This window comes from Manduca sexta, unplaced genomic scaffold (genome assembly GCF_014839805.1).
Source record: "Manduca sexta isolate Smith_Timp_Sample1 unplaced genomic scaffold, JHU_Msex_v1.0 HiC_scaffold_3700, whole genome shotgun sequence".
Lineage (NCBI taxonomy): Eukaryota > Metazoa > Arthropoda > Insecta > Lepidoptera > Sphingidae > Manduca > Manduca sexta.
Window position 1 is genome coordinate 1 of NW_023594798.1, and position 11,986 is coordinate 11,986.

General features: G+C 44.7%; 1 protein-coding gene across 1 annotated transcript; it reads left to right on the top strand.

Moving 5' to 3' along the window:
* Positions 1 to 8,961: 8,961 nt before the first annotated feature.
* Positions 8,962 to 9,731, top strand: LOC119193176. Its single transcript, XM_037446826.1, has 2 exons — positions 8,962 to 9,040; positions 9,088 to 9,731. The coding sequence occupies exons 1-2, from the start codon at positions 8,962 to 8,964 to the stop codon at positions 9,729 to 9,731; spliced, it is 723 nt and encodes a 240-aa protein (XP_037302723.1).
* Positions 9,732 to 11,986: the final 2,255 nt, after the last annotated feature.

Genomic DNA, 11,986 nt, shown 5'->3' on the forward strand with positions numbered 1-11,986 from the left:
AATTTTTGAACAATCATTTAATAGCATAAATAAAAAACATCTTCGAAAACACAAAATTAAAGAGTACTTAAGCCCAATTTTTGGGAAATCCAACACTTTAGGTACAAATTGATTCACAACTCTTTGGCTAATCTGTGACCGCTCGGCCATAGACAAGGCAGGGGTCGTGAAAGCACGTCGTCATCGGATGGCAATTTGAATGCGGTCGCTTAGCCGTCTGACGGGCCGCTATGACTGATGGGGAAGGGTGAAGATCGCCTGATCACAGCCTGTCATCGCCCCTTGTATATAATTTTGCATGTCGTAATGCGGACACGGGTCGAGATATGATATGGCTTGTATTGCAGGTGCTATCTTGTAGGATTAATTTCCTTGATGGTTTAGCTTTATTTACATTTTGTAATAGTGTTCATTATAGATCTATAGCTAGAAAAAAAGATTTAGAAGAAAGTTTCTTAATTTAAATACGGTTATAATAAGTAAGTCATAATTGGCAAATGAAGACAAAAGAGAATTATGATCATTTAATAAATGTAATTTGAAAACATTTGAGCATCGACTTCTGTTGTCGTAACACGAAAAACAGAAATTGGTAAACACAGTTACTAGGAAATATACTAACCAGTCGTATTTCGCCTATCTATATACCAAAATGATCAAGATTACCCACCACTAAATGCAATAATCAGCCATCTAGTTATCTATGCACGAAACAAGCTTCCAATCGGTCGCCACAATATCGTGCGCCCAATCAATAGAGTAGCGTAAATATCGGCTGCGAGTGCGCGCATTGTCATGCTAACCGCGTCCGCCCATGCAAATGTGCTTCCGCCCTGCCCATGCGTCTTACGGGCGGCGGGCGGCGGTCGGCCAGCGCGTTAGTTAGCGAAAGTTTTGTTCTATTACGCTGCATTTTGATTTGTTTTATTATTTCGTGACATGTAAGGTAATTGAGGTAAAATAAATATTGTTTTAATTAGTATTGTTTTGAACGAATTACTTGTCAAGTGCTTAATTTTGGTTGTAATAAAATTCGATGTCTTTAAACAAGATATGAGGAAAGTTCCTTATCATAACATAAGAATGGTACGTTAATTTTGAAGGTTTTCATAATAAACTAAATAGGTTTTATTTATTGGCTGCGGACGGTCTTTACAAGCCAAGGTGCATTCCGCAGATTGTCCCAAATATATACAGTTGCGAGTAAATTTGCGAGCGCGCCGTTGAATCGTCAATGAGTCGTGGCGTCGGCAATCGGTAGAGTCCGTTTGCGGCGACGCCAATTCACATTCATTCACGGACCATTGCCGTTGTCGGGTGTTGCTCCTCGCCCGCCGGCGCTCGCCTGACGCCTCTATAATATATTCCTGCGTAATTTGAATTTAGAACAAAGTACTACAATCATTTGGAAGGAGCCAATATTGCAACTGAAAATTTCTCGCTTCCGTCACAACTCTATATCATACACCTTAGTAAATATAAGGCGTGTTTAGTGAAAATTTTAATACTCGAAGTCCATTACATCATCGGTAGATAGCATCAAATAAACCCTATTATAATGGCATAAAGATCTCTCGGCTATGTTTTAAGGAAGCGTGAGTTAAAAAGCCGTTCGCCCGCTCTATTCCACCCATTACAGACATTATCTAACTAAATATTAACGTGCGAATTTCCACCAAGGAAATAAATTAAAAACGCAACAACAAGCTTGTAACGAGCGGTGAACAAAGCCACCCAATAAATCAAGGCGGGCAGGTGAGGCGAGTGCTGTTTGTGCATTAAGAAAGGCCCGGTTTCCCGGCGGCCTTCTTGGCCCTTTCTTCGTTTTAAAAGCAGTCGACGCCCGATATTTTCGCGTAGTCATCGACAACACATAAATATTGGAAATGGGGCGGCCCTTTCTTGTCTCCCTAGAATAATAATTAATGCAGCGTTGCTTCTTATGTCGCTTGGTTTTGTTGCCAAAAATTATCACTGTCTTACCGCGGTTATTGCCTAGGATACTGCGAGGGGTTGGATAATTGCTCTTCTTGGCTTTCTTCTTCAAATTTATTTCATTCAATGACCTGTTAAAACTATGTTTTGAATAGCTGAGATGTACAGTTTTGTTGACTATAATATCGATTTTGCATGCATACAGTAAACAAATATAGCTTTAAAATGAAACGTTATGTCTGAGAACATGAGATTTAATATTATTTTAAAGTATTTTCTATTTAAAATACTACTTAATATAACATCATAAAATGACAACGCTTCAATAGACTAATTATCGTAATTGTCCTAATAAGGTTATACGAAGAATGGTTTTGTAATTGACAGATAAAAGTAATCCGTTAAATAACCTGATTGAATTTTTATACATCCTTCATTTTTAATTCGTTTATGTTATACTTATCCTACGAAAAAATCTTAAAAAACCAGCTCTCAAAAACAAATCAAAGTACAACTTCAAACTACTTCAAAACGATTTTAAAGCTTACTTTCATGTAAACTTATAACAAACTACACGATATCAGTGTCCGAGTGTTGGAAAACACGAAACTAACATTAAAATAGTCCGCCGTTGATAGTAAAGTTTGATAAAACACCGCGGCGGGAACTTTGTGTTGTAAATATTGTTCGAGCTGTGTAAATGGAATGTAATAGTTTGAAATGCCTAATCTTGTGCACCATTTCAATACTTGAGTTGGCTCTTTCGCAATTATAAATGAAGTCTCATTTATTTATTCGTTTAATTGACTAGACTTTTATAAGATGAAAGCAATAAGTATCGTAACCATAATTTAATATCGCTATAGTGTTATGAAAACGTAAACGTTGTTTTAAGTAATTGTAACTTAATATCGCGTTAATGCTGCTAAATAACCGACAAACCAAACGGAAATGTACTAAGCGCCTAAAGAGCCTTATTCCAACGCATGAAAGACGAGGAAAAACAAAACAATTCCGTTCTCTTGTTCAACAAAAAAAAATTAGCTTATCTCACACACGCAATTTGCGTCGGCAATTTTCGACGCTTCCTCTCATTACCCGGCCGTGATATATTTGCGTGTTTATTACTGCAATTACTTAGAGTAAATCTCACGTCCTTCCTCTGCTTCCCGCGCGTCTCCCTGGCTCCTGCTCCCCTCCCAGCGGGAGGGTCGCGCCCTCCGCCGCCATTTTACCCTCCCCCCTCCGGCCGTGCCCTGCCCTTAAGTCTTATGTACGTCGTAAGTTTCTTCGCGGACTTGGTAACCGGATTCAAATTGGGGCGAATTTAGTAGCAATTAATTATGGAACCGAGGAAATGTTCTTAGTATTACTCGGCCCGTGATTTTGTAATTAATATTATTTGTGAATAATTTTGTGATTTAGTTATTGCTTGGGTTAGTGTTTTATCAAAGTGTGTTGCTGATATAGTGTACATTAAAACGACCCTAATAAATATAGTGGTAAGGAAAGCTTCTTGATTTAATGCGTCAAGTACAAAATGCTTTCCTTATATGTATGTTTATATATGTAGCAGATAAAGCCATAACATGTATTGTAATGAGCATTATACACAGGGATGAGATACGGTTGGTCACGCGTTCGTTTTACTTAAAATAATTGGATATCAAGCATGGGCGTGTCATTCATTGTTTGTAATACAAAATGAAATGTTATGTTGTCAAATTGCTTGTTGATGTGGTAGATATTTATATTTGACTAGTTTGCTATTGTTTGTAACTTCTTAATAAATAAATAAAAATATATTTTACACTCAATACGACGTTGGTAAAATTTCGGGAGAACAAAAACCGACTACAATTTAAGTTTGATTTTAACGCATCCAAAATGTATACTTAGTATAATAATAACTTCACTATATCTTATGAGACAATAACAATACTCCGTTACCAAGAAACGTTAATAACAGTGCTCAGTAAATTAATTCTAAAATTAAATAAATTCCATTTTCAAAAATCAATAAACAAAAAATAACATAATAGCTTCGTACCCGTTCCAGAAAGTGCAATATTAAATTGGCACATAACGCTATATAAGGCGGTACCCTCGCCAGACTTGGCTGTAATTAATTAACGAGCTTAGTTTAAAAGCGGGGCCGTAAGACTTGACTTGGGGTGGGACGGGGGCGTTTGGTATTCTTCAAGGAGGGAGGGAGGTGTAAAAAATTCGGCGAAAGTTTATCATATTTAGGCGCAAAATGGCGAATCCGAGGATGCCGCTCGCAGATTAATATCTGGCTTTAATTCGCTGCGCTGAATTTACTGGATTAACATGGTTTGCAGTTATGATTTGTGTGTATTTATGAGATACTTTCATAATATAAATTTTAGCTATAAGATAGTATTCATTTTAATGAGTAAAATAATAGATCCCCCTGTAGACAAATTTGTCAACTGCATGAATCAAACAGTTTGATTAGGTTACTACCATAGTCTTACAGAAAATCTTAGTCAAATGTCAGTCATACCTTTATCTAGTTAGTATGAGATATTCGAAGGAACAAAGCATGTCTTTCTTCATACCCTTTTCTCTTCCTCTAAACTGTTCGATATTTCTATTTCCAGGAATTGTACGTGTTAATGAGTGAGAAGATCGTCTATTAGGTGACCTACTTTGCTCGTTTGCCACGCCAATGTCAAAAAAAAAACACTAATACGAATGTTTAGATTTTGAACGGTTTGGCAACGTTATTGAGGAAGGATTCAAGATTGCAGATACGTTATTGAAATATTTTGTATGTTGTATGTAACAACTTAAAAAAATATGTCTCTAAAATATCATTATAATATATTTATATATAAATTGTAAACCACTTCCGTCATTGTTGTTTCTTCCCCTACACTGTAAAGTTGCGAATTCAACAAGGCATACACAAATTGTGAGGTTTGGAACGTTGTAAAGATATCGTCTTGAACTGACATGGGTTGGAACATCCGTTTCGTCACTATGCCGTGTTGAAAGATACGACTTAGTAATAGAATAAAAACCACTTAAGTAAGATTATGTTCCGTTCTTCTCAATCAATAAGTTATCTAAGTGAATTAGCGAGCTTAGAACATATAAATGTATTTAACAGTAAGCAATGCAAATTGTTCACCATTTCGAATGTTAGCTAAATATTTCTCCGTAGTATTTTTTACCAAAACATATTAAGTTGATTTCCAGTTCGTTCAACTGGTATAAAATGTATTATAAAACACAGCGATTTTGTCACTCGTCTACGCCGTAGCTGCGCAGCGGGTCTAGTCGTCGTAGCAACGCCAGCGGGCGTCTACGCTTAAAATATAAAATATCTAGAGAAATTACAACCCCGTTGCCCTCAGGCACGAAACCGCGCCTATTCCGTGTTATTTTATTTTGCGCTCTCTTGAACGTAAATCGCGTTAGTACTTTTATTTTTTTTTCACGAACTGGTTTATGAGTTGTTTGGGTTTTGTTTTATTTGAGTTCAGTGGTGAGTGAATGTGTTGGAGTTTTATTAATTAATTACATGTACTGTACGCATGCTCAACATTTAAATGACGTTGTATTAATAATATGAAAGGGTTGTTTCACTCCGGCCACTTCAAATTCTGTGGTGTCAATTGCTGTTCATAAACATCTTTGCAGTCATAACTCGCCATGAGTTTTTCTAGATATGTTGGAAATTATAAGGAATTATTTTTCAGCTTTCCAGCTACTTGACAAACTGCTGCAATGTTACCCGTCCGCGCCGTTTCACGCATGATACAAACTAAACTAGTTACCAGGTATAAAAACGAGAAAATCAATGGAAACACGTCGCGTCCGTTGCTAAGTTCGCAAAGGTCGAAAGGCCTTTAATGTCATTTCAAGTTAAAAGGATTGTTAGGTATTATTATATTGCTATACATCGCAACCCGTATCGCCATGAGGAACAGCGGGTCATTGATCTCGCGCGAAACAAAATTTACCTCGAAGGTCTTTTCGTTATGTATTAAATTGAGACTTCACAGGGATTCGAGACATTTGTACTTATTATGTATTATCCGTTTATAAGTACAACGCGCGAAGCCCGGCATGTGTTCGCGAGATTAAACAACAAAATTTCCTACCGTCGAAACTTTACCAAATTATTCATAAGTTAACACGTCTTTGCTTTTTCGCTCATCGTAACTCGGTATTACGATTTGAATATTAATAATTAAGGCAGCCGCTTAATGACACGTCACACAAGTTTTAATGAAACGACCCTCTCGTCTGCAAAGTTACTTTGGAGGAAATTAAAGACTTATTTTCAAAATTGATTTTGTGTCAAAATGACTCTCTTGTTTAAGGGTTAAGAGTGTGCTGAAAGTTTTGCGTACTGTAAAGAATTAGGCATAATGGAATTGTATTAAAGGCTTTAAGCTCAAGCAATATATTAATTCATTTCTAGTAACAACATAAGTGAGCTTAAAAAATTATATATCAAAATAGTATTATCACAATAGATATAACGTATAATGGGATATGTATAGAAAAAATCATTATATTTTATAATTTCCCTAGCAAACATATGATGAAATATGAATGAATGTAACTGAATATGGCTTCAACAATTGAATGGTAAAGAAGATTTAGAAAATAAATATAAATCTTACGAGCTCAAAGGTGAGTGAGGAGGAAGTGCGCGTCGCTTCCGTTGCGTGGCGGACGCCGTTCGGATCCCGGACGCGGACCGGACGCGCGCGCAGGAAACCTATGACGCCCAAATGAATTCCTTGCCGTTTCCACGACAAATCCGCCGCGCCCGCTCGCCCACACCTCAGGCCCTTCTTGCTTTCTAGGGCTGGACCTGCAAAAATATTTATGTAAGTTTAGGATGTTTTTACACTACTAATTCGGTAGAGTTTTCTATAAAAAAATATAGGAAAGAGAAAATGTAGAGATAAAATATAGAAAAGGTTTTATGGAATAAAATCTTCTGTTGGAAGTTTATGGGTATACATCTTCTTATATTTTCGCAACCGTACCTATATAAGTATGATGTCGTAGTAAAATGTATGTAAATATTACTAAGAATTACGTATTATAAACATTATAATAGAATTGGGTCGAAACGTAATATTTATTTTTATAAAAAATATCTCAATTTATTTTCATCTAAAATTATTTACAGTTTACAGTAAGTACTCAAACTGATAGTTCGATAGCTTTTCACGTCGAAGAAATTTGTAAGTTCTACGAATGGCGTCGAAAGCTAAAAGTGTGCTTTTAAAGTTTCACAAACAATAACTATCTGCTTAACTTGTAATAAGTTCGAATTTTCCAAGAAGTGGTACATTTTAGACAGGGTTTCCAGGAAACAGTAATTAAAACTTGCATCTTTGTTCTTCAAACGTTATTTTGGACAGCCCTGCACGATCAACCCCGACTTGACGAAGTGGAATTTTAATGAAATTTCTAGGAATCATTTCTATATTCATGTAGTTATGATATTTTATTTGCGGAACAAATTTATTTATAATTATATTATTGTTAAGATGTTTTACCATGGCAGGTTAGTGAGAAAAGTTAGCCCTGATGGCATTATAATCCAAATATAAGTTATAAGGAGACATTTTACATCTTTAAATAGTTGCCATTATTATGTCACCCTATTCTTAATGACGTACACTAGCTATTCTCACAAGGTACTTCTATGGAAAACCACTTTGAAGCATTTTTCATCATGTTTAAGATGACTACTATCTCATCGCATATAATTATATTACTTTCCATTTTCTATAGACATATAAATATATACGTAAATTTACATATTTTGATTCTGCGTTTCGTAGTTCTAAACATTACTCTCGACAATATCACAATACTGATTCAAATTCCAACAAACAATGCATACACACGCAGTAAGCATATCAAAGTGAACCGAAAGAGTATTAATTTTCAAAATCAATATTAGTATATCAAAGTTCAGTACACGCGGGGGGGTGCGGGCGTGACGTCACTCCATTGTCACGCTACCATCGCCAGCGTACCACTGTCACGCTGACTGCCGCGCGCCCGTCACTCTCACAAATCAAAGCCGTTTCCTTTCACAGAGCGTCGCATCAATCTTTCCGATATGATTTATCAACCTGCGAGCCGTTAAAATGCGAACGGTTTCTCATTAATGTGCCCAACAGGTGAAAATGTCGAACTGTTTTGTGACAGATGTTGTATGTGAATCTGTTCTTTAATGTAATTTATACTGAAGTGACTTTGGTAATATTGATGTAGATACATACGTAATAAACCTTACGCCTTTCAGGGCAGAGTAAGTTTTGTCGGGGTAAGGTGCACCTCGGAGGTCGACCGCAGCGCGTTGTGCTTCCGCTGCGGTCAGCCCGGTCATAAAATCGGCTCGTGCACCGCCGACAAGCCGCACTGCTTAGCCTGTGCGGCGGTTGGCAAGCCAGCCGAACACCGGGCGGGGAGTAGAGCCTGCGCCGCTCCCGCCAATACCGGGGCAAACGCCGGCCCACGGCCTCCACTGCCGCTTCCGCCGCGGTTCCGCCAGCGCTGCCGCTGCTACTTCTGAGAGAGCGCAATGGAATGCCATTAATGGCCCCATTGCGCTTTCTCCAGGCGAACATCAACCACTGCGCCAGAGCTCAGGATCTCTTGCTCCAGAGCATGGCGCGGTGGTCGATTATATCGCCGTGGTCTCCGAGCCGTACTTTGTCCCGCCCAGGAATGACTGGGTGGAGGACCTGAGCGGCTCGGTGGCCATCATCGCGTCGGCCGCCGCCGGTACCCTGACCCACGAGCGGGTGAAGAGGGGCCAGGGTTGTGTCGCAGCTCGGTTCGGAGGGATAGTCGTAGTGGTGCTACTTCTCTCCGAGCCGAACTCGCCGAGTTCCACAACTCCCTCAGGGAGCTGAGTGACGTCGTCGTCGAGTACGGTTCGCTTCCCGTCGTCGTGCTGGGGACTTCAACGCCAAGAGCCAGGCTTGGGGTTCCCGGTACACGGATGTACGGGGGCGAATGGTTGAGGACTGGGCCTTGGAGGTTGGCCTGGACGTCCTCAACAGGGGTTCCGTCGCCACGTGTGTGCGGATGCGGGGTGAGTCCGTGGTGGACATTTCGTTTGCCAGCCCCGCATTGTCGCAGCGTGTTGTCGACTGGCGAGTAATGGAGGCGGTGGAGACGCTGTCGGACCACCGGTATATCCGGTTCGACGTCTCCACCGATCCCTCGAGCGCGCCAGTCCGACGGGCCCCAAGTGGTCCACGTTGGGCGTTGAGACAGCTGGACAGGAGCTCCTCCTGGAAGCCTCCATCGTCCAGTCCTGGGTGCAAGCACCGGTCAGGCCGGACGATGTGAATAACGAGGCCGACTGGTTCCGGGAGGCTATGTCCTCTGTCTGCGACTCGGCAATGCCCCGAGTCCGCCGAAGCCAAGCGCGAGTGCAAGGTGTACTGGTGGTCGCGGAGCTGGCATCGCTCCAGGCGGCGTGCTATGCCGCGCGACGCCGGTACACCAGGTACCGCCAAATCCGCATCCGGCCTGTGGATGCGGTGGCTCGAGAGGCGGAGCTATACCAGGGGTACAGAGACGCAAAAGACGCTCTCTCGGGCGCGATTCTAGAGTCTAAGAATCGCGCCCACCAGGAGTTGCTGGAGTCTCTTGACGCAGACCCGTGGGGACGTCCTAAAATGATGCGGAGCAAGCTCCGCATCTGGGCGCCCCCACTGACGCAGAGTCTCCGGCAGGAACTGGTCGAGGGCGTCGTTGGCGCTCTGTTCCTGCACTAGGGGAGCACGCTCCGCCCATGGCTCCGCCTTCGGCGGCGCCCGGCATGGACCACGACGACGACGTCACTGTTCCCGCGGTGACCGGGGTAGACTTGAGGGTGGCGGTGGCCAAGATGAAGGCCAAGAACACCGCCCCAGGGCCCGACGGCTTGCCTGGAAAAGCCTGGGTCCTGGCCTTGGGGATCTCGGGCCTCGACTTCAGAGGTTCCTCACGGCATGTTTGAGAGGGGCCAGTTTCCACTTCGTTGGAAGACGGGGAAACTGGTCCTCATCGCGAAGCATGGGCGCCCCGCGGACAGTCCGTCTGCATACCGGCCATCGTCCTGCTCGACGAGGTGGGCAAGCTCTTCGAAAGAGTTATTTCAGACCGCCTCGTCGAGCACCTGACGAGGGTTGGGCCGGATCTTGCGGACAGCCAATTTGGCTTCCGCAGAGGGCGCTCTACTGTGGATGCCATCATGCGCGTGAGGTCTCTCGCGACGGGGATGCTGTTTCCCGGGTAGGGTCGTCTTGGCGGTGTCGCTTGACATCGCCAATGCCTTTAATACCCTGCCCTGGAGTTGTATCAGGGAGGCACTCCGGTATCACCGGGTGCCGGCCTACCTCCGTCGCGTTGTCGGGGCCTACTTGACGGATAGGGCCGTCATTTACCCCGGTCGCCAAGGGAATGGATCAGGCGAGAGATGTCGTGCGGTGTTCCGCAGGGTTCGGTTCTGGGGCCGCTCTTGTGGAACATCGGATACGACTGTGCTGCGCACCGACCTCCCGAGCGGCGTCAGCGTGGTATGCTACGCTGACGACACGCCAGTTTTGGCTCACGGGGGTCGCATCAGGCGGCGGTCGACGCGGCTACAATTGGGGTTGCGACAGTCGTTGAGAGAATCCGGCAACTGGGACTCGAGGTGGCGCTGCACAAATCCGAGGCCATGTGCTTTCATGGCCGGGGGAACGCGCCACCTCCGGGTCTCCAGATCACGGCAGGGGGGGTTCACATCGGCGTCGGGTCGACGATGAAGTACCTGGGACTCGTCCTCGACAGCCGGTGGAACTTCAAGGAGCACATCCGCCTTTGGCTCCCAGGTTGGTAAAATTCACCTGCATAATGCGGCGTCTTTTGCCAAACCTGGGGCCAAATGCTCCTGCCGGCGGCTCTACGCAGGAGTCGTGCGGTCCATGGCCCTGTACGGTGCCCCCGTGGTCCGCAGCTGTGGCGCGGCGGCAAGGCCGCTTTCTGAACGCGCCACAAAGAGCGATGGCCATACGGCTGATACGGGGATACCGCACGATCTCCTGCGAGGCGGCGGGCCTCCTTGCCGGACTACCGCCATGGGGTCTCGAGGCGAAGGTCCTTGCGTCACTGTATGTGTGGCGCGGGAGGCGCATAGCCGGGGCGTAGCCCGCTACCGCGACAAATTGCCGCGCGGCGGACGGAGCTCCGGCAGAACCTCATGGCGGAATGGCGACAACGACTGTCGCAACCCTTGGCTGGGCACGCCACGATAGCGGCGGTAAGTCCCTCTTCGAGGTGTGGCTGACGAGACGTCACGGCGTCCTCTCATTCCGGACGACGCAGGTACTGACCGGTCACGGCTGCTTCGGCAGGTACCTGTATCGGATCCGGGTGGAGGATACGCCCGCGTGTTTTACTGTGCGGATCGGCCGGAGGACACGGTGGAGCATACGGTGGAGGTGTGCCCAGCTTGGGCTGAGCCCCGCCGTGTTCTCACAACGGCCATCGGTGGCGGAGACCTCTCGCGTCGGGGCCTGGTAGAAGCCATGCTCCGGGGCGAGAGAGTGGGACGCAGTCACCTCCTTCTGCGAGGACGTGATGCTCGCAAAGGAGGTGGCGGAGCGGATACGGCGCCAAAGCGCCCAACGTCCCATCCGCCACGGCAGACGCACAAGACGCGGGCGTCGAACGTCTGCTGAGGATCGTCGGCCTCCGTAGGCGCGGACCGTCGGGTGACGAGCATTGCAGCCTCGTCGCCCGAAACACCCTAACGGCCTTGTGTTCGGCGCGTAGTGTTCCACGCGCGCCTCGAAGAGCAGTGTCAGAGTAATTTGCGGGGCCCTTTAGGGCCGGTGCCTGCCTAGGTCTCAATGCCACCGGATCTTGGACCTAGGCACATAGGCAAAGGATGGGAACACCGTAGGTTCTTAGTCGGTAAAAGTCTGACACGCCCTCCCGCCCATCCCAAGGCGGGAGATAGTCAACTGACGATTTACCTACGTAAAAAAATAAAAAAAAAAAAAAA

What these genes read in the sequence shown, in the direction of transcription:
- LOC119193176 (XM_037446826.1), top strand. Translation starts at nt 8,962, where the DNA reads ATGGTTGAGGACTGGGCCTTGGAGGTTGGCCTGGACGTCCTCAACAGG. An exon ending in CACGTGTGTGCGGATGCGGG is followed by an intron (nt 9,041 to 9,087) that starts GTGAGTCCGTGG and finishes GCATTGTCGCAG; the next exon opens with CGTGTTGTCGACTGGCGAGT.